We start from the raw sequence: 24,477 nt of genomic DNA, 5'->3' as shown, positions 1-24,477 counted from the left end.
AAGAAATAATAGTCTGATCTGACATTTGTCAGAATAACATTAAATAGTAAAACTTTGAGTAAAATGTAATATTTCGCGGTTTTATTAACATGTCAGTATAGTTAGTGAAACATCGGCAGATCCTCTACAGTGCCCGTAGCAAAAACGCAACACTCCTTTGTGCAGTATATATCTCAGGGCCGCCGGTTCGCTAAAATCCGCAGACGTATTTACAGCGTTTCATTATATTTCATGTTTAAAGTACTGTTTCCTGTTCAAAATAAATTCTAACATAAATTTGGCTATACAGTAAATAATGAATATTTGCAAAGGCCGATTTGATAGTAATGTGTTTAATACAGCGTTTATGGTGAATCCTCAATTAAAATGATAAGCAAAACAAGAGAATATGTATTACAGATGTTTATTTACTTGTAGAATCGGACGTGCTACATCTGGCTGTAAAATACAGAAAAACAGAATCCCTAAAGAAATTCCAACACAACATAATTGAAAATGTTGCAGGCTCGGTTTGATTGAGCCTGTTCATGGACGGTACTGGAAAGTGCAAGTTACCGTCCACGCCCCCTAGCACCAACACCCGCTGAGCTAACGTTTCAAGCATGACTGTTTGCTTCACGCTAATATAATTGACTAAGTTTCATTTATGAACCGTATATTTTAATTTGTCAATATTTCGCCAATTCTGTCAAATTGTTGCAATAGTTTTTGATCACAAGTGAAATTCAAATTTTGGTTTTTAATAGGTGAAATAAAATACATATCACTCACAGTTTATCACTCATAGTGTGGGTAATGCAAAATGTATATATTTGCAGAATTTCTTGTAGACTACGTATTAATTCATGATTGAATTTCCATAAATTTCTAAATTTACATAAAAATATATACATGTAGTTGCTTTTTGTTCCATGTGGCAAATTTCTCGATTCAAGTTTATTAATCTTATTGTATTACAATATCAAAAAGGAACACCGCAAATGATTACTCTCAGCTGTATTTATTTTTGTTTGCGCAGCGTAAGCGTTACCGTTGAACGCCTAACGTCATTTTCTTTACATGCGTCTGTTTACAAATCCTTATGAAGTTATTAATCATGCTTAAAAACAAGAAAAAAATCGTTTGTTTTTCGAACAATTTGAGGAAATTTGCAATGGAACATTGTTGTTGTTGTTTTATATGTATTAGTGAAACTCTAAAACAATTCTCCTGATAAGCTGAACATTATTGCCGCACTTTGAAGTCTCAAACGTATCTGCATACGTCGAATTTTGTTACAAAATTACTCACGGGTTGGGGGAAATAAAATCACGTGTACCGAAAAATTTGAGTCGGTGACCCCCTAATTGTTTTAGTTATTTTGACTAAGTATATATTTTAAAGGACGTTTAAAGAAAAAAATCAAAAATTTATTTCAGGAATTTTTTAATAAGCCGATTTTAAGCCTAAAAATACGGCTAAACTGAACGTCAAATTTTACACAAAATTGACAATTTTCTTTCCATTACTCAAACAATTTTCGGCGTAAAACAATAAATTTTATATCTGCTTAAAGGAAAAAATAATTTCCGTTGAATGCTGTAAAATTTAAGATATTTTATCCGCCAATGACGTTGAAATACCCGTAACAGTTTCCAAGGATATGCAACGACGTCATGTTCAAAAACGGGCTTTGATGGTCAACTTTGACGCCGTGTGTACAAAAATTAACTGAAACTATTGAAATAAAATCAACGGAACCTAATCAGAAATATGGTCACCTTTTTGCATGCAAATTTTTAAGACGCTACTCGAAAGTTCGCAAAGTGTCGTGTTCTACCTTAAGTAATTATTTCTGTTTTTAACAAGAAAAGGGTCTTTATAGACAGCTGTTATTCCGGCTTTAAATTGAGCTAAGCAGTTATAATATAAGGGTGACAATAAGACCACTTTTTGTAGTGTCAAGTTGAACTATATATTTCAACAGACTGACTATGATAATGGTGATTGACCATTACTTGATTAGAAGAATGGTTAGAATGAAATATGAACTAGATAACTGAAAACTATTCTGACAAAATTTAAAATCATTTTTAACTTTTACTTGTTAACTTACCATTTACACTTGCTTACTCACTTAAGAAAGTTAAACTGCGTAAACTTGAATAAATTTACAATTCAATCATTCACAGTTAATGGCTCTAAAGACTCATACTCAACATACGTGTACAATAATATGGCTATTACACGTTATTACATGTTTACAGAACGTAATGTAGATCATTTTTTGAGGTTTTTAAGCTCTTCATCTGTTTTGATTGTGACAGTAAATTTTGTAACACGGACTTGTGCTCTTGTCAATTGATAACACTAGAAGATTATAAAAAATTGTCTTAGTGCAAGGTTTTTCCTTTTTAACCATTTTTATACACTCACTCGAAAGAAATTGTTTATACTAGAACAGTATTAGAAACACGTCGTTTTATTCTTCGTCCACTCCGCATATTTCCATGTACTCCTGAAATAATAATTTTATGCAATTTGTCTAAGAACTATTCACTTTAATTTGAATCTTTGTTCAAATTTGTAAGTTCATTTGAATATAAACCTAAACTACAAATGAAGGTGATAAATACCCCTGCTTACAGCTAAATAGGCAGAAGCCACTGTGACACTTTTACCAATGAAGACTTTTATCAAGATCCTTTATAGGTCAATATCAAATTTCAATAACTCTATATAAAGTTTGATCAAATTATAAACCAAGTCAATCATTAAATTCCAATTGTCATCACAAATTTTATTTATCGAAATCATATGAAGTCAAGGCAAGTTAAAATCATATTCATTTCTGGCAAAGCAGTGGTTTTATTCAACATGTCGTTGTGTCTAAATAAGAACAAAGTCGGTCCATAAATTAGCAAGATTCTACAGCATTGATTGTTCCTTATGGTTATTTAAATGTCGAGTCCATATTTGAATTTCTTACATTGCGGCTATTAAATAAGCAAAATTCAATAATTTTACAGTGACAATCAATGTCATTTTAACCTCAATGGTATCGTTGAGTTTCTTAGCATAATGGTTTTATGCTATAGTAAGTGCTATTTTGACCAAGTATGAATAAAATTTGTCCATAGATAAAAGATTAATCCGGTAATATTTTTTTTTCTAAATTTCAAACATTATCAACGAGTATATCAATAGCTATTTTATCGACGCGTTATTTTTAGCACTGAACGAGATATCAATGACATAAAAACCTATTTATTAAGATAGGAAAGATATATAACAACCCAAGTTTTTAGATTAAAAGCTATTTACTATGGTTTTGGCAGAATTTTGTCCAATGGCTGGATATGTATTCCGGATAATCGGAAATACATATAGTATAATGATTACAATATGACTAAAAGCCCATATGGCTGATTACACTCCGGACAATCGGAAGTGAATTTTACTAAAGCCCATATGGCTGATTACACTCCGGACAGTCGGAAGTGAATTTTTATATTTTGAAAAAGAGACAACGTGCTGTGGCTGGATATGTATTCCGGATAATCGGAAATACATATAGTATAATGATTACAATATGACTAAAAGCCCATATGGCTGATTACACTCCGGACAATCGGAAGTGAATTTTACTAAAGCCCATATGGCTGATTACACTCCGGACAGTCGGAAGTGAATTTTTATATTTTGAAAAAGAGACAACGTGCTGGCAAATGCCAAGACACGAGTAAATCAAGATGCACAAGTGTCCCGCCATAAAGAAACTTATGCAAAGCGGAAACAGGACGTTGTCAAATAAAAACCATGGACAAAATCTTGTAAAAATATTAGCAGAGTATACTATGGGAAATATCTCTTGGAAGATGTGGCAAAGGTATAAATTGCACCCTGTAATGTGTTGAGCATAATATCAACACCTAGGTCTGTCAGGTGGGTACTATCCCTAAATAATTCTGGGGAAGACTCTTTTATTTGGGGATATTGTAGATAACCACCTCCATTTTTAATAAAAAAAAATCCCCCTATTGAACTATTTATTCTTTTCCTTGCCTTTTCAAGCTTTGAATGATTAAATTCGTTGCGAAATGAAATGCGTGGGATAATTCCCGACCAAATAAATAAAATATTTGGATAAGTGGTAAACAATTCGTTCATAAGATATTTTAAATAATTAACGATATAAGATAAGCTGTTTTGACCAATGTCATTCCCACCACAATGAATAATAACCATAGTTGGCAAAGGATTAGTTAAAATTAAATTATGTAACCTTGAAAAAAAGTGATCAATTTTCATGCCTGGCTGAAAATCCCACAGGATTGAGCCATTGATGTGCTCCAAGCCAAGATTAACACCATCTGGTCTGAGTTGAGATCTTTGCGAAGCATCTCGTATCATTGATGATCCGATCACCCATACTTGAAAAGGATCTAAAAATAATCTTAAATTACTTTTAATGAATTAACTATATGTAAAGATCTGGAATATTCAAGCGAATATAACTTTTATATGCATTTGATTTCCAGCGACCCAATATTTTGATTTCCTCATCAGTTTTTCCTATAGAATGTAAGTAAGTTGCTCCACCTATTCGAAAACTATGGGATTTATAAAATGTGGTACCAACACCAGAAAAAAGTAGAACTTTTTTCAGGATATTGTTGAACTGATATGATGTAACTGGTGAACCATCAAAGTGGCATAAGAAAAGCCCATCAATTTTTGGTCTAGAAGATAAATAATCTTGCAAGGCATCATAGAGAAATTTGTTTCTATAAGTGATTGGAATAAAAATTTCAGCACCTTCGCCAATTTGGTCATTTTTTGAACCATGCAAGAACAGCCTTATAGTAGTTTGCTGTGATTTGGATATCTTTAAATTTTAAAGCTTTACATAAATCGGTTTTGTTTTGTAAGACATTAATTTAAGACAATGAACAGATAAAAACAGGCATTTTGAGTGGAGAATTAAATTTGCCAACTTAGTGATTTTATTGATTTTGATTTACAAGCAATAGTGGAATAATACAGAAATGACTCGCCTTCTGTGCAACTGCTTGAAGCAATTTATCAAATGTTTCCAGTAAGGTTTCAAATCCTGGTCTATTCTCCGGCAGAGAGCTCCAACATTGTTCCATTATACTGTATCTAAAAAATAATATTTTAAACCTTACAGTGAATCAATAAAGATTAAGTTAAGTCATCAAAGTTTGACGTATTAGTTTCCAAGTTTAGATAAAATTACATGAAAGTCACATGAACAGTTCAATATTTAATAAAAACGTTTGATTACTCGGATTGGCGTTCGCCACAGCGCCCGCTAGTCTCTTATAGAAAATGTTGCATTATTAAAATGACATAGTTTAGGGTGACAAATATGCTGCATATAAGTATAATCACGTTGGTACATTCTATTAGGTCCTATCCCAAAGGAGTCTTAGCAGAATATTTCAATTGATTCATATGGATATTTATAAGTGAAAAGAATTCATAGTTTAAAAATTAAAAAACGAAAAGTTCTTGAACAAAAAAAGTCTTCTTAATTTAACGGTTTATTACATCGAAAAAATCGTATAAGCACTCCTAGCTATCTTAGAAATGTTTACACTCATTATTGAAATATAAGTTATTGATAAAGTATTGATCAAAATCATGACAAAAGTAAACTTGTGTACAGAGTAAAATCATATTTTGAAAACCAGACAACAGAAATAACAAATTATGTCTTTAATTTCATAATGTTCTTACATATAATCAGGGCAAAGAGGTGGTGGGGGGCATGATGTAGTTATTCCTGTACATATTGAGGAGCAAATCCGGTGGTATTCCAGGGTAAGGACCGGCTCCTAGAGTCACGATTTCCCATAATAAGATGCCAAACGACCAAATATCACTTTTACAGGTGTATCTCCCACTGGATAACGATTCAGGACTCATCCATTTATAAGGCATTCTTCCCTAAAATGTTTGTTCATATACAGATATATCGCAATTTTATTTTTACCTGAACTAAATTACACTGTATTGTTTGAATCTATTGTAAGCACAAACTTATTTCGATTCAAGTTTATTTATTGATAAAAAACTAGTCTATATTGTTTCAAACTAAGTATTCTCAATCAGTAATTTTATCTTGGAAGAGTGCATCAGATCACTGTCAAGCATTCTTCGAAACAACATCCCGAGAGCTATTATATCCCGAAATTCGTTTTGAAAAACGAATCATCAGCATTACTTATTTAAATATATACAGCAGACCGGTAGATTAGATGTATCGAGGGGTTACCTTTTTGTTTATGTATTTCATCATCGGCTAATTTTATTTTTCATCTTGCTTCTTTTAATTTGACACTTATATTAAACGATTTACATGTAACAAAAAATAACATATTTAAGCTTTAGAAAAACTGAAGGTCGCTTTAAGCATCAAGTAAAGATATCTCATTCATTTGCGTCGGTTTAAACCCTTTATTCATAATGTGAAAAACAAAACACTTTAATTTAACTTTGATATAACACTTTCATTCTAGTTCACTGGTCGTACAAATGTAATCCAAACATTTTTCTAATCTTATATGCGAAGTGCTGTCTTTTGTATAAGTATATATTCACTTGTCTAAAGTGAAAATTCTGATACACAAACTACCTGAATTGTATTTAAAATATAACCATCATCAGGAAGGGGTCCAAGTTAATCTTACCGCAATAAACAATTTAAATGTTGGGACTAAAGTTAAATACGTTGCTGAGATAAGGTAATTATAGGTTCATAATACGGTCAACAAAGTTATTTACAGGGAACAATCAATTACATTCCATACAAATTAAATAGTTAAATTCTCGTAGCATTAATTATCATTTGCTACCTGACGATTAAATTAAACATCATTTTGAATGTATTGCAAATAATAACGTTTGTATGGTATTCTTTTTGTACTCGATACATAAAATAAAACAATGTTTAATGTGAAATGAATACTTACGTTTGAATTTTGATAATAATAGCCATTCTCATAAACATCTCGTGACAAACCAAAGTCTGATATCTTCGCTACATAATCAGATGATAGAAGAACAGCAAGGTCTCGATGGACAATCTGAAGACATTAATCATTCATAAAGAGGAATAGACTTTAAGGCAGAACAAAACATTAGATGACAATTAACTATATTTTGGCCTTGTTTTTATACTTAACAAATTTACAAAGCATAGTATGTGCATTTCAATTTTATATATCGATCATTTGCATTCAACAACTTAATAAAAATATGGTTATAACATTTATAATTATAAACAGATTAGAGGTAATGTTTTCATTTTTCATTTCATAAGTATGATATAAATATCATAAATATAATTGAAAAGAGCCACTTCAGTTTTAGTAATAATAAATATTAAGATAGAAATATAACCATCATGAAAGTTATGATTTGTGACATGAATGATTTATGAAATCATGATTAAACATGAAGGCTGAACAAACATGTATTATTTCAATTATATGTCACATTAAATGTTTTCAAGATTCCATCGCAAAATTTGTTACCTTTAATCTCGATAGAAACTCCATACCCTTTGCTATGTGCCACATATAAAGAAACAAACGGGGCTGTGTGTTCTGTAAATATGCCTTCCACTCAGAAGAGTCGAGGTTCTGTATAACCTTAGAATTTATCTGATCTAACCATTTAAGATGAGCGAGTAAATCGCCGTTGTCTGCAAACTCTAAAACCATTATCAAACATCCAGCAATGTAAAAGTCTTGTGTTAATTTTACATAATTATATTTATAAATCTAATTGTAATCAGGTTGGCCTAGAGTTTCATGTGTATAAAAATATTCAACTGCCGCTTATGGTTTACAAAATTATTGTTTGAATTTTTTTTTTTAAAAAGAATATTCCCAACGGAAATGTATGTAAGAAATCAATCTGTATATTTTCTACAGAGCAAATTTTGCATCTGCAAAATCATTGCTAATCATTGCTAAACGATAAAAACCTGTCTTAAAATAGAAACAAAGCATTTTGTCCTGATCTTGTTATTCAGTTTACTTGATTATCCATTAACAGGGACATTCAATGTAACAACTCATTTGAGCAAACAAAACTGTTAGACCAAAACGTTATGAAATCAAGGTAATTTGCTTTTTTATACATTTTATAAAAATATTTCATTAGTCTAGATAAATCCTTGAAAAATAAAAGTTGGTGTATCAGAGTAAAAGCAGTGAGTATGTAAACGTATGTTACATACCATCTATTTCTCCTGTTCCAAAAACCTGTATAATATTTGGATGTTTTCCTATGCTACTTAAAGTTCTATATTCTGTCCTCTGTCTTTGCATTTTCTTAGTGATACAAAAAGACGTTTATTTATAATATATCAATATTGAAAATGGAAATGGGCAAATATGATGGAATTTTATAACATTTTATGAGCTGTTACTAGACGACGATTGCTTGAATATGCACACATCGTATGGTGAAGCACTTTTTATATATTAGATAAAATACTTAAAGTAATAGCAGGGAAAAGTTTAAGACAAGACTAAAATCAATAGAAAAACGTTTTTAATGTAGCAAAATTGCCATGTGGTAGTTATATTTGACAAAATTGACCAGGATTTCGTGCCTACTTGACTCAACCTTTACCAGAACAAACAACAAACAATCGTTATAACTTGAGAAATTCTCAATCGATAAAAGCGGTATATCAGCAAGAAATACGTAATACCTAAATTTCCCTCATTTTTCCGACTGCAAAACGTGAATAGAACAAAGCGATTTTGACTTTTATCAAAATTTAACGAATTTAATTCCAGCTTTTATGTTGTTCATGTTTCCTTTCGTGCGTTTCCCTGCTGACAAAGGGACATCATTCTATTTATCTGAGATTGTATTTAACAGTTTTAGTTTGATTTCAACTGTCTTATCGGTATATCGTAAACCTGTAAGTTTCAGGTAGCGAACACGTATTGTCTTGTACCCTACTTGTGTTATCATAATAGTATGTCTATGTTTTAATTGAAAACTTAATTTGTGTCAACTAAAAAAGCACAATTAATGTTATTAAATAAATTTTATTTTATTATGGAGTGTTGTTTACATAAGACTTTGAAAATAGTTTCGAATGTTTGTCGTTCATATAAATTGAAATAAGAAGACAAAACCGAAGCTAAAAGCATACATTCAGTACCTCTTATCTTTTTTACAGCAACTTTCTTCCATTTAGAGTCAGCATCCGCTACAAATCCTTCAAATACATTACCAAAAGCCCCTCTACCGATAAGTTTACCGAGACGAGGAGTTCCACACACCTTTTTTAAAGATGAATACACATTTCTTTTATAAAAGTGTATATTAAACACTTACTTACATTTACAATACAGAGAATATATAGAGTTAAGAAAACGGTCATTGTTGCAAAGATGTAGACTGAACATCATAACTTGTATGGGTACATATTACTTTAATGTCTTTACATCAGAATGAACAGTAGTTAGCTAGTCTCTTCTAAATTTATAAAATATCTAAGATATGGAAAAACCATTCTAAAGTCATATAAAACTATTTTGTACTTTATTTTAGAGATGTTATACTGAAGGCGACCTGTTAGCAATTTTTTTCCGTATTACATTCAAATTTGTTAGTGACATATATATTTACGGAGGTGTTAATTCAATATCTTTCTAGCTTTCTAGGAAGATAATTAAATTAAAAAGATTATTATTTCAAAGAAATTTTTTAAAAATATAAAGGAATAATATAACCTTGATCTCATTGTCATTTGGTCCAATAATATTTTGTAAAGTACTCGTAGAAATGCTAACTTCGGCAGTGTCTGCAACAGATCTTGGTCGGTAATACTGACCATTCAATATCATTTGAAATTGATCAGGTACTAAATTTACACAAAAGATGTTAGATTTCAAAAATAATTAGAATAATTAAATGCTTAACGAATTTTACTTTGAGATAACGATAGCATTTAGCATATTAGATACCGATTTTATTATTTTCTTTGAATTGAGTACCAAAATATATATTCATTTAGCATATAAGCTGAAGTTGAAATTCCTTGTTCAATAATATTTTACTTTAGTATACAATATGATAGCGAATTCAATATATGTCGTACTGTGGTTCTATATGCACCAAAGAGAAAGAAGCAGTTACAAAAAAATAAAACGTGGTGAAGTGTATCATTGTTTTGATGTACACCCTTATTTGTTCTCATGTAAATAAAAACATAATCAAATAAAACCTTAAATCTTTTTTTAAACATACCTGTATTGGTTTCTTCAGTTTTTAGTTCTGTTTTTGCAGAAATACAGTAAAACACCGATGATGAATCCAAACAGAACCAGTAAAGATGGCAAAATTATAGCTACAAGTCTATACCAAATAATGCCTGAAATAAAACAACCAGATAAAGCAGTTTCCTAATAAAATTCAACCAACATTATTGCCTATTTACACGTGTAAGGCATACAAAAAATAATTGTAACTATTATAAGATTCAACAATCTTCTCTTGTAGACCGTACGATATAAACTTATATTGCACTTTGTCTCAGATCGTTAAACCATATACGTTTATCTACACATATACCTAATAGAGAGAAATGTCTGAAATTATTTTGGAAGGCATGATATTTATATTAATCAAGTATTCTTACATCTACTATACAATGGTTCGTGCTAACACCTAACATTATTTTGAAATTGATGTAGTACAATCATACCTTCTCGATTAACTACATCCTGAACACATTCAATATCATTCACGTTAAATTCATTCATGCCAATGTTTTCTGGTGTTGTGCAATTCAGATTTTCTGAAAACGATCCCTTCTGACTGAATGATATTAACCAGATAAGATCACAATCGCAGTGCAATGGATTACCCCCTAACACCCTGTATGCGACATTATAAGTGTATTCAATATATTAAACATATCATTGCCAAGATTGACAAATATAGCTCAATTATGTCAATTTATTTAAATTCAATATATACGAGTAAATCACTATTCGTGTTGAGAATGCCAAAAATGATGAAAATGCAGCGTTTAAAAACATTCATTCGAATATTCCTCTTCAGTATTCGTATTGCATAACCAATTTTATGTTATTTAATAATAATAATTATATTGAATTGGTTACATAATCATATTGATTTATTCCAATAATGGCCGGCTTTTATGTATTTTCAGATTAAAAGTTGAAAGTAAAACACTCAGAAATCATCAGAAAATGCGAGAAGGAAAGTAAGACACCAGACAAAAAGTGAATACTTAAGTAACGTGTACATAGGCATTTTGCAGACAGACTTATGGATAAGTGCCGTTGTTAGATCACATGTGTATTGAGAGTTGATACAAATAAAACACAATATATTTAATTCCCAAGATTATATCAGACAAATTAAGGTCACAATCAAATTTAGAACGACGGTTATATTATAATAAAAAGGAAAATCTTACATATGGAACGTTCTGCTGTTCTTCAGCAGACTCGATATTTGCCCTGGTAAAGTTGTCAGCTGGTTTCCACATAAATGTCTTGACAGACAAAATAAATCAGATAAGAAAACACCACACACTTTTAACTTGTGGAAACAAAATACCAAGATAGAGACAATATTTCCAAAGAAAATGAAAAAGTTCATTAATCAATATAAGTGATATGTATGAAGTACAAGTAAAACAATTTTAAAATCAATTCCGAAGATGCAATCTATGTTAGAAGTTCGTTCTGTCATTTATACATTTTCCAGACAGATAAGGATAAATTCACACCTTTAGAGACAGATTTATGAACATTATGATACACTTTGCTATCTACTAGCTATCTACTAGGTACAATAAAAAAAATTGAAATGATAATAATACTATTAAATGTGAGTTTTTATAAAAGTTCAACTAGATGTTCGATGGTCTTTTTTTGGCATGTATTTTGTTTATGTCAAGTTCAAAACTATGATTTTTTCATAACTTGATACAAATCTGTAATCGAACGTTCACTAATCATTCACTAAAATTTCTATATTAACAAATTATTCATCTTTTTTGTTTTTATGGTTTGTTTTTGTTGTTGTTGTTCAGCTGAGATGGCAAATAAAAGTTCAGTTCTATTATTATTTTCGTTATACGTTAATAAAATTTTGTTATCACTTAACTTACTTTTGTTGAAATATTTTGACACATTTTTAGCATTACATCAAAATCAGTATAGATATAGAAAAATAGATTTATTCTTTTAAATCCGTGCAGATGTATCGATTCATATATTATGTGAATATAGAACAGTTTATGTCTCTTTATATTAAACTTAGATGTTTATATTATTGAGAAATGTCTGAAAGTGTGTTGAAATAGGTGGCAATGGAAGTTCCCTCGAGAGCAAGAAACCCAAAACGAAAATTTGAAAATTAAAATGAAAGCATTGAGTCTGGTCATTACTTACAATTCTCTTAGGTTATGCAAGACAGATAACTTTTGGCTTATACTCTTCAATCTGTTGTGTCTAATATCGCTAAATATATAAATAAGAAAAATAATAGTCATTTTGTTCTATAGTGTTAATTTAAACATATAAAGCATAAACATAACTTTCTTTACATAATGTGAGCGACTAAAGATTATTGGTCGAAATTTTAGATTGACATAGATAACGAATCTAATTCACTTTTACGGATGATTACACCCATATATCGTGGTATATAGAAAGTTATATGAAGATCTATGAAAGTACATGAATACATCTTATTTGTATAACATGTATGTACAAAAATGAGTTTTTATGTATAAATTACTACAATTAACCATTTTCTTCTACTTGCTGTTCGTAATATACAGAAGATAAAGGCTAGGAAAGGTGCTGATTGAAACAGATATACACGCTGATATAAAAGTACAAAAGCAGACGACACCTGTTTTGATTTCATAGAAAATATCAGAAAATATTTGTTAAATGTAAATACATTATTTAATCTAGTTTGAATGAGATAGCGGAAATATCGAACTCACAGACTGTAGATGTGTGGAAATTGCTCAATTTTGGAGGAAATCATGGTGATGTTGTTGTATGCAAGATGCCTAAAATATAAAATTTAAAGCAATGCAACCCTACTTAAGTACTTAATTAATGGTGTGATATTACATGATTTGTTTATGTTTGATAAGTACTTTATAAGATCTTTGTTTCATTTCGAACATTTTGTCCAATATACCTGATTTTTATATTTCTAGTAACTGGCGCAAATATTTATTCCAACTAATTCATTGAAAGAAACTTTTTGTAACGTTTAACTGTATGTAGAAACATAACAATTGGAATTGACAGTATGTGTGTTTATATTTACCAATATTTTATAGGAGAATTTCTGAAGGCTTTATAAGGAACGTCCCGGAGGTTATTGTGATCAAAGTATCTGTAAAACATAAGTAAATACATGACATCAAATTATATTGAAATTTGTGGAACTGAAAGACAATAATTTAAATATTTATAATTAAATATAGACAAGATCATTGAATGAGAATATTAATGATTTTACTGAAAATGATAAAAAGAGTAACAGATTTTATTTTATACTTACAAAACATCAAGTTTGGGTAACTTTATAAAAGCATTTGAAGATATGAAGATTAATCCATTGCTCTCAAGAGAACTGAAAATAAAATGTAATGGCTGATAAGCAACGTTCACTGTAGACTTATCATGATTCATTGGATATTTCTGTGATATACGCTTGTTAATGGTCCAATCAGAAATCCATACGGACGATTTACGTTGAGTCTGTTCGTATCAAGAAAATTACTTTCTATTAATAATTCATATTTCATTTATATTTATATCATGATTAATATTGAGCACTCAACTCTCGTATATATGGGTCAAAGACTTGATATTAAAAACAGAAAAATTAAGCGCTTGAACACCTTTATGGCTAAACATCAGTATTTTCGATCCTTGAAGATCGTTCGACACGACATCATTGTTGAGATTGCATGTTTTTGGTATTTTGAGTTCTATCCACTTTGGTGTTTTTCTAGACGGATGGTTCCAGTATTCCTCCCTTGAATACAGTTAAATCAAAAAGGGACATGTTGCCTGCATTTAATTTTGTCCTTTGACAGCCTATATATGATATGCAGGCTCCATAACATCTGACCCCCTTTTCAAAATTCCCGCCGATTGTTTTCTCGTTTAGGACTCGAGCATTGTTTTACTTGGGGGTTTTCATTGAATTTCACGAGCGTGTCACATTGAAGGTTCCAGGATAACCGTATTTGAACTATATGAACACATCTGCGGATGTTTCAAAATACAAAAGATTTCAATTACCACTACCATCAATGAACAGGCTCAATCAAACCGAGCCAACAACGTGTCCAATTTTGACGTGTTGGGCTTTCTTAAGGACATCTGTTAATTCATTGTTAACAATAAGTACATGTATGTTGAAAATAGATTATCGGTCATTGTTAAATCGTTAGTTCACCTGTTTACTAAGCTGGGATTATGTGAGGGTGTAGCCTGTATTTGTCAGTGCAATGACCCGTATGTTGAGAACAACTAGACATCGGCCGAAAAAGAGAATATTATTAAAAATATCTCACCCTAATTCGCAATCATAATTCATCAATTAACAATTTAGTCTGCATTTTTTATTCATTGAAAAAATTATGACCATATTAGTAGGTCTAGTCCTTTGGCTATTCTGTTTGTTGTGATACCAACTAGTGAATCCCTTTTTATTTTTAACAATAACCACTAGTTGTAAATGAAAAGTAAGCCTTATGCCGGTATAATATAAACGAAATTGTTGAAATTAGGTTAGTATAATAATGATATTTATAGTATTGATAGCTTTGTGGTGAGCATTTGAAAATGATCCTGTGTTCCTGTTTTCTTTAAATATGTTTATTGAAGTTCATTCTAACTTCGATATCACTCGTGCTCATATAAAATAAAAGAAAAAATATATGTTTAAGAAAATTATTGAAACTTCGTATAAAACTGATGTAATACGTATATAGAATACCCATACAATTATTTCCTCTAACAAGTACTTATGAAAAACAAGTCTTTAATAATCATTGCACTTTTAAATCAACGGATAGTTTATTATATATAAACGTTTACCAAAAGCATACACATCGATGTAGTAACTATAAAAATTGAAATCCGGTTCGGGTGTGTCTGTGTATAAACACTAAGGGTAAAATCTACGAATTTGTCTTATACACAAAATTAAAACTTTAAGACTCAGCTCATCTTAACTCTAAATACAAAGGATTATGCCTTAGGACATAAGGAACTTATCATTTTCTTATATTCATTCGAGGGTTCCGAAGTTTGAATTCATCACAAAACTTTCTATTTTTATCGGAAAAAGGTGATAAAGCCGATTTGGGTGTCTCATTCTTTATGACACCTGTATAAATTTTCCATTACTTAGTGTCATTATAACAGTCTTATTTTCTAAGAACATAGGTGGAAATATTTTGTGTATGTGTTTGTTGTTGTTGTTGCAGCTTAAACTGGTGCAAGCAAGCATTAAAGATATTGTTACACTTGGGGCGTCCGTGGCCGAGTGGTTAAGGTCGTTGACTTCAAACCACTTGCCCCTCACGCTGTGGGTTCGAATCTCGACAGGCACTTTGGATTCTTTCATGTGAGGAAGCTATCCAGCTAGCTTACGGAACGTCGGTGGTTCTACTCAGGTGCCCGTTCGTGCCTGAAATAATGCACGGAAGGGCACCTGAGGTCTTCCCCCACCAGTAAAGCTGGAACGTCGCGATATGACCTATACTGTGTCGATGTGACGTAAAACCCAAAACAAAACAAAAAATATTGTTGCACTTACTGTCTATTATCACTGTAAAGAAGTGACTCCAACAAAAAATAACTTTTTTTTGCTCTTTGAATTATTTTCTCCAGAATAATAACTAATAAAAAATGGCTTTTATGTAACTCCATTGTATGCGAAGGGGATCCTCCTCCTAGCAAAGTTCTCACGAAATCTGTTAAGTCGCAATCGAATTGAAAAACCTAATTTTTACCATAACATTGAACATTGTCAAGGTGGTAGTACACAGCATTTAATGTATAAAGTTTAAACTAAAATTGTCTTGTTTACGAAATAGAGATAGTTCTTAAATTAAGTTGAATTGAATTATTTGAGCTCATAAATATTTATTGTTGCTATATTAGTTTACAAGTTTGAGTGTATACTCTTGTGTTTTAGTAATTAAAGTAAACATGATGAGTACCCGTCAGAAGCGAACGAATAAATTACTGATCAGCTGTTTGTTTTTAAAGGTAAACAGTCGAAAAGAAACAGTGATATTAGTAGGTGAATGGGATCATCTTTTAATATTGTGCATTGTTTGTGAAGCAAAGTGCTTGTGATTTTTTGTGGTATTTGTTAAATGCATCGTTTTCAGATGTGTGAATACAAGCTTGATTCTGACGGACGCGGTCAGATGTCGAGATGCCATGGCAAATGTGTACTGCACTCTAATGAATGATGAAGTAAAAAGTGCAATGGAGCTGTAGAAATTCAGAGATAAAAATATAACGCTGAAAATTCTAGAACCGCTAAAAGCATAACACGGTACACCTTATTCATCACCCTTGATTCCCGGAAAAAAATTACGCAGAATAGCAAATCGTATACATGCATATGGACGAATCATTTCGAATCCAGTTTTTATCCCAAAAAAGTTTTTGTGGGCATTAATTTTTCACAGCTTGACGTTTTCTATTTTATGAAGTTACGGTGTTAATACATTGGATGTGACCTGATTGTTTTGTTTTGTTTGTTTTTGCTTTTTTTAATTATTATTGTTATTATCATATAGAGTATGATTATTATTACAGAAGTGTTGAAACAGATGGCTTACGCAGAAAGTCTCATAACTTGGAGGTACAAAGTTTTAATATCGTTAATAGGATTACCAAACTCCTTATCACGCTTTTACAATTCCTAATTTAAAGTGACGAGGTTCTTATAAAGCTTAAGACGCTCCTAAATAAAAATAACAAGGTCTTTATATTGGCTTTTAAAATTCTTTTTACGAGTTAGTCTTTTATATAAAGCATAAAGCTAAAGTCATTTTGTTAGATATTTTTGACCGTGCGATCTCAAATACGCATCAAGTTTATGTTGCAATGAAAACGAATTTGCGAGGTCGTGGGTCTAAAAGTTATTTCATTGCATTAACCAGGTTGCGTATGCCAAACTCAAGAAATCAGAGTCTTTTTTCCAATATGTAGATAAAAAGAAAGTCATCATTGTAAAATGTTGCTTATAACTCCGTCAATTTACTTGAGCTTAATTCGCTATTCATTTAGTGATAGGATAGTCGTTAGACAAATCGTACTTTGAAAATAATATTAATTATATTATTATTATTATTATTATTATAAATTATGAATTTCAACATCTCCGTTCGTAGCTTTGGTACAAAAGTCAACTGATGACTTTGCATAGGGAAATGACATATCCTGAAATGAACTACCACTCTTTTTCATAACATGAGAGGCGATGAACAAAATAATCTCCTATTCAACCCGATCAGTCAATTATCCGGATATTTAACTGGTCTATATATTGCACCTTTAGGTAGCAGCTTTTTGCCGTCAGTTTACCTATTTTGATTCCATTCCTTTTCGATTATAGATTTGTCTTAAATAAAGAAATGAAGCCGTATTCTTTTAACGAAATTGTTTATTAGACTGACCCCAAAACCTTCTCCCTAAAAAAAGAAAGACAAAATAAGGAAAATGAAATGTGACAAGCGGTGAAGTTGCAATTACATGTACTTGCAAACTTAAACAAAGTCGTTTGCATCTACAACATTAATAATTCTATGGTCGTCGTATCAGGTGTTGAAATGTTCTATGCTTTTATGTTTATTTTTAAAGAACAACGATGTTAGTAGATATCAGGCAAAATATCAAGATTTTCAGTTTCATATTTGAAAACTCACTGTTATAATCATTTTTAATAAAGCTTTTAGCTATACGGAAGAACACGTTCTCTAACTGGATGTGACTTAAATTTACAGACCATATACAGATAACTTTGGCTATAAGCTAGAGGGAATTGATTAAATTGAAAGACGCAAATTTAGAAATGCACAAAATGCAGATCGTGAATAATGAACATAACATGTTAAAATGACATATGCATAAAAATCAAAAGCAAGCCAAAAAGGTTTGCAAATTTACATTACAAATTTGACCATTGAAGATAATTGTTCTAAAAAAGTGTTTACGTAATCATCATTGATTATTCTAGAGATTTCTAATTCAAATAATTTATAACAAAAAACACGATTTTATTTTTATTTGGAAAACCACCATTCGGTATCGAAAGAAAGGTCAGCTTGGAATTTGAATTGTACTACAGGTTTTCATTGCTCGCCTTTTTGCGATGTTACATTCTTGTAACGTTTGCTATTTTACATTATGTCATAATAAATAAACTGTCATTACAACGGTATTTAGCTGTGGGAGTCTACATTGACTGCCTATCATACTATTATTGGCTTCTCTTCTTTTCAGACACGCCGTCTAGTTCCTGTGAATTCGTACAAATATTTTCAATTTCATTGTTGGGAAACACCAACACGATTTTTAGATAGGATATCTTTGTCGCCGGTTGATGTCAAAACCATTGTATTTTGATATTTACTGTATACGCATATTTACACGTATTATATATAGATATATCACTTCATCTTAGATTGTGGTTTTACGAACATTGCAAGTGTATTTTTTCAAGATTAACGACCATGTGTTTTATAAACAGATCGATCTTGATGTGGTGTATTTAAAAATTACGTAGCTGAATTTAACTATATGACAGAAATCTTAAATTTCAATATAAATATACCATTTTACACTTGATTATACGATTGACAAGTCATGTGCTAACGAATTGTTTTTGCATTTGAATTGTATTAAATCTCGCCGCCATTTAAATGTTAATAAACAAATCATATTAAATAATACTCAAACCAAGTGTTTGATTTCAGGACTTTTAAGTGTTGAAAATTGAGTACCGCTATTGCCGGTGCTAGGGGCGTGGCAGATGTTGCAATATTTATTATTACTCATGAACTGATTCAATCAAACCGAGTCTGTAATTTTATGTATTTTGATTAAATCTTCCGAGGGATCACCATTTCTCCAGATCTTTATTGCAGTTGATCATAAAATAATATACTCATATTCCCATTTTAATGTGTTATTCCCATTTTAATGTGTTACAATTCTCATGGTGTGAAATACAATTTTGACAAATAGATAGATGAACTAAATATTGTATATCAACAACCAGTTTTAAGAATTCATTATGTTTCAGTTGATGCACATTTGAATTTAGTATGAATTACCTCGCAAACTTATGCGTCAATCATATCACATATGTTAGTGCAAGTGAACATCGTTTAAATCGTGGAAAATAATTAATATGTTATGCACAAGATTAGTATTACAATTGAACTAAGAGAAGAAGATAGTCACTTTTGGTCAATATCAAAAGGTTTTTTGATTAACACTAAATGACTGATGTACACTTAACCATGGAAATAAAGATAATTTTAATAAAAATTTAAATTATCAACAAATTTGTAAATATTGCAACAGTCAAAGATAATTTTTCTTTACTTTCGTGTTTCTGTCAATGCCTCTCCATCTATATTTCAAACGAGGTCTGTCTAAATTCCTTAATGACTTGGCAATTTGTTATGTTACTATTATTTTTGGGTTCTTGCTCTCATAAAATCAATTGGGGGAGACCATTGATAAGATAACTTATTAATTAAATAAAATCACAATCTAATACAGTAATCCCAATGCCATTGTGACATATGCTATGCTGTTGTGTGATTTTCAGGGCAAAAAATAAAATGGTTTCTTAACATTATTTGTATTGCATGCTATTCAACAATGTTTATTCGTACAATACTTGATCACACTGCATACTTTTATAGTATTTTAGATTTAAATTTAGAAGGCTTAAATGGAATAGCACCTGAGAGTGATCTTGATTTTCTGTAAAAATTCTAAACAAACAACAACCGTTTTAACGGATTATTCCGAAACTGCCGTTTTTAACCTATTCAAAACATTCAATGAAATGTCCAAAAAATACCTGATATTATTCACAACAAATGGAAAGTAAGTCTATAGTAATGAAATTGTCCTGATTTGGGTAATGTATATATACCAACCAAGTTTATAACTTACCTGTTTTATCAGTAAATTGTAGATTTCTGCAATCATTGCAACACACTGCAATCACTGGCGCCGGTAATACGTTGAGTTTATATAGATGCATGATGCTACATATGAGTGAGACAGTTGCAATATGTTGCATATAATTTTGTATATTTCATTTAAAAACGTGTCTATATCTTTTAATGTCACTAATACACTATCAAGTCTTAGATAAACAATTTTATTGAAACAAGGCATTTGTTGATATTATTTTAATCGCTTGATATAAAATCTCCAAATACCATTTTGGGGCATCTGTGACCAAGTGAAATAGTGAAATCAGTTTTGGTCGTTGACTTCACACCACTTTCTACTCAAACAAACAAATACCATTTGATGTATTCACCGTTAATGTTTAATAAAAGACATTGGTGGTTTTAACTTGTTCGTGTTTTACAAATACAGAGAAAACATATCCATTGTCTGTGGTGTTTACTCACAACATGCAAGATCTATTCGCTAACAAATATTATCTTTCAAAAAAGTAAAATACTTTGTGGTAATGGTAAACCATTTTTTTCATGAACATTTTGCTTACACTGCAATGGATATCTATGGGGGAAAGTGTTTTAAGTAGTATAGACACAAAATGTCATTCGAGATTTTTTGTCATTATTCTGAATATCAGTGAATGCTCCTTGCTTTTTATTTTTGCCATGTCACGAGATGGAACTATCATTTAATCTATTGTTTGAAACTTCAAATCTTTCTTCATTACGTTTTTAGAAAAGTGGCCAGAAATTACATGTATGAGGGTGGGTAAGTATGTAATGAAATATGGTCAATAAATTTAAAAGAAGAGAAAAATATTTTACAATTTTCTATTGTAACTCTTCGAAATAATCTACATCTACAGAGATAAAAATTTTCAGACGGTTAATGTAATTTTTAAATGTTTTGTTTAAACAAATTCGTCCTGTGGAATACCGACCAAAGTCCATTTCTACTCTTTTACGGACCTACCAGATGGTCTTAATTGTTCAGTCTCGGAAAGAGGCACAAGGTGCTAGCATGTAAAGTAGTATGTTTATGTCACCCTATTTTTTCTCAAAAGAAAGAAAAACAGTAGCTTCTTTGAATGCAAGAGCGTTGTCATGCAGAAAATAAGGTCTCTCGTACCAATCAAAAGACGAACTTTCTTGAAGGATTTTTCTTTACACAACATCTCTATCATACTTTGTTGAGACAGGACGTCCTCTAAAACAGGAATTTGGACAACAGGTATTGAAAAGAAATAACGTAGTTAACTTTATTGACACTTGAAAAACAGTTGGAAATGCATTATCAAATAACGTTTTTGGTGGTCCAATATTATAGTTACACTTGCGACCGGCGTAAAATAGTGAAATCAGTTACAATACTAGGTAAACGGCGACTGTCATGTTTAGGAAACATTTTCAGTAATTTCAGGCGCATTTAATTTGCTTCTTCTAGTCAGATGTTAGCAAATGGGTCATCCGTCTGGCACTGGTAGTTATTCGCCTTTCAAATTTCAACTTTCAAATGATTCTTCAGAATCGTATGGGTTGACATTTATGATATCCTTGCGGTCTGGTAAGTCAAAGTCTGGCATCCTTGTCAATGACAAGCTTGAAGAAATAAATGTTTTGTCAGAAATTATGGAGCATTTTCTACCCATTTTTTAATTTATGCATCAACCATGAAACAGGTGCATAAGACACTTCATTGTTGCCATAAATATTACAAATATTATTATAAACGTTTATAGCAGATTGTCCTAGTTCTGCTTGACCATTTATATAATATTTCAGAACTCTTAACTTATTGTTTACCAACCATTTTTTACATGAAGTTACTCGTGTAAGATATTTTTTAATGCGAATAAAATTTACTTTGTTGACTACACATATGATTTTTGTATCATTTGAAGGCACAAAATTTAGCTTACATTAATAATTTCAGACTGTAATGGGCATGTTTGAACAAAGATAATTATGTTTCTTTTTCTTAACCATCTACATTTTTAAACGCATTTGTCTGCAAAATTTTAGAAAAGTTTACAGTCTTTTCAGAAATCAACAGAGACTTTAGATTTTTACCCCCTTATCACTAATATACGAGAATATGCCAGTACTAAAGCGGTCTAAATCATGTTCAACTCAAGAAAATAAAACAATTTCGCTATCAGTGCATTCGTTTATTGTGACCTACAAATATATGGAAAAAAATACCTTAAAATATTTTCGCCTAGGCAATATTTACACCACTTATTAATTCATTGTTTGTCTTCTTTTCGCACAGAATAAAATTAAAGCTCAAAATCATAACGTTCTGAACAATCAATAGTCTAAATGTCTAAATATTACATTGCAAAATATATGCAAACTACTTTTGTGTTCCAAAATTCTCTACCTATGTACCGGTAGCTACAATTCAGTGCTATTGAATACATTACTTTTATAAATGGAAGCCTTATACTACAGGCAACTAGATCCTCAATATTATCAAATATGACAAATTTTCATTATAAAGAAATACAATTTAGAGATCAGATATTCAATGACTCAAAGTTAATATTATGCACATTAAGTTCTGGTTCGATCATTTACAATAACACTAAATTCTATCAAACATAGGCTGTTTTTATACATAATCATTAAATTCATTTATAAATAATGCATAAGATATTATCCATGCATATATTCATATATAGGATCTCATATGAGATGTCAAACAATATCAAATTTTATAAAACGACTTCAAGAAATTGCAATGAAACGAGCATGTGGCTAACTTTAAAACACTTTCTTAGACAAGTTATATCAAATCTCATATATTATGACAAGTCATGTGAGATTCTTTTATCAAATGAAACATTGTAATGAATTTAATGACTTGTTTGATGTTTTTCATGCATTTTTTCTTTACAGCCCTTTTAAATAAGATGGCAAAATGGCATCACTATGATATTATATAATACATGTGTAAAATGAAGAAAAATGGTCGTGTTATATGACTTAGAAAACAAGCGCTATCATTTGATGAGAGCATTTATCACACATAAAAAACACAGCACAGGCGTATAATACAGCCTTTATAAAAATGATATTAATTTAGTGTAATAGCAAAGCAACGTGACTTTATTTGGATTACAAACAAAAAAGAGGAAACAATACATAAGTTTTGATATTTGTAGGAGCTATGATCTGTTGCAAGATGAACAGTTGGTTTCAATTAAAAAAGACGTATAAAGAGACTAAAGATTGTCCCTGTATAAGCTTGCCTGTCATATAAAGTGTTAAAAGTGTAGTGATATGGCCACTTTCAACCGCATTACAGTTTGGTTAACCCTTATGATACGTGGCTGAGTGTCCGCCTTGTTATCCAGAGCTATGGGGTTTAGTCATATCCATTTTATATCATCGGAAATACCAACAACGATAACACAAGTTATGAAGAGCTTTCAAAAAATCCTGGTCAGTAAAAAGGATTTTTAAGTTTAACACTATCTAGTTGCAGTTTCAAGAAACTACAAAAACGTTTATTTCTCATAAATTTTATGCTTACCTGATCAATGTTTTGTGTTGCCCACGTTTTTGTACATGATGCGTTTTACCGTAGGCAACTCAATTCGCAATAAACATTTTGGCAACGGACATGTAAAAATCCACCGAGAGTTTTCTGTTTTCACCAACAACATTATATTACAGTTAATAACCACAGGCTTTGCAAAATGTAAAGTTATCTTTCAGTTCCACAAATTGCATAACACATTGGCCTTCCTTCCATTTCTCATAAATTTTATCATGGTACCAATAAATTTACTTCTTGAATTATAATGATCGACTGATGAATGGCTTTTTCTTAACCTTTCTAGTAAACCTACCACGGTCGAACCTTAAGTGACAGCCAAGTTAATCGGCGAGGTTTACAAGTACAAAATTATAGATGTTTTCTAAAAATACCCTTTATTCCGCAGTATCACATAAACGTAATGTGGCATATTTTGCGTCATTTGAGTTCGGAATCTTTAGGAAAAAAATTAAGCGTAATAGTCAAATTGTTATTTTTCACTTGATTAAAATCGGGTTTCTAACACGCCTAAATTACTAAAATATGTCATAATTATGTAAACATTTATAATACAATAGGTGAACATCAACATTTTTCTGCCTGTATTGTAGTACTAGGCCGTTTCACATACATTGTATTATTTTTT

The 24,477-nt window shown here is 30.8% G+C and overlaps 1 protein-coding gene across 2 annotated transcripts in view; it reads right to left on the bottom strand.

Moving 5' to 3' along the window:
- Positions 1-4,932: 4,932 nt before the first annotated feature.
- The window catches only part of LOC132756055 (fibroblast growth factor receptor 1-like), a 152,217-nt gene continuing 132,672 nt past the window's right edge, over positions 4,933-24,477 (bottom strand). Inside the window, exon 20 of one of the 2 annotated variants that reach the window (XM_060747031.1) lies at positions 4,933-5,142. In XM_060747031.1, the coding sequence (XP_060603014.1) occupies positions 4,986-5,142 (157 nt within the window). In that variant the 3' untranslated portion in view covers positions 4,933-4,985. The remainder of the gene's footprint in view (positions 5,143-24,477) is intronic. The other variant, XM_060747028.1, reaches the window with a different exon arrangement.

This window comes from Ruditapes philippinarum, unplaced genomic scaffold (genome assembly GCF_026571515.1).
Source record: "Ruditapes philippinarum isolate M1 unplaced genomic scaffold, ASM2657151v2 ctg149_1_1_1_1, whole genome shotgun sequence".
NCBI classification, from domain to species: domain Eukaryota; kingdom Metazoa; phylum Mollusca; class Bivalvia; order Venerida; family Veneridae; genus Ruditapes; species Ruditapes philippinarum.
The sequence above is the reverse complement of the archived record's forward strand: the minus strand, read 5'-3'. Positions and strand labels throughout refer to the sequence as shown.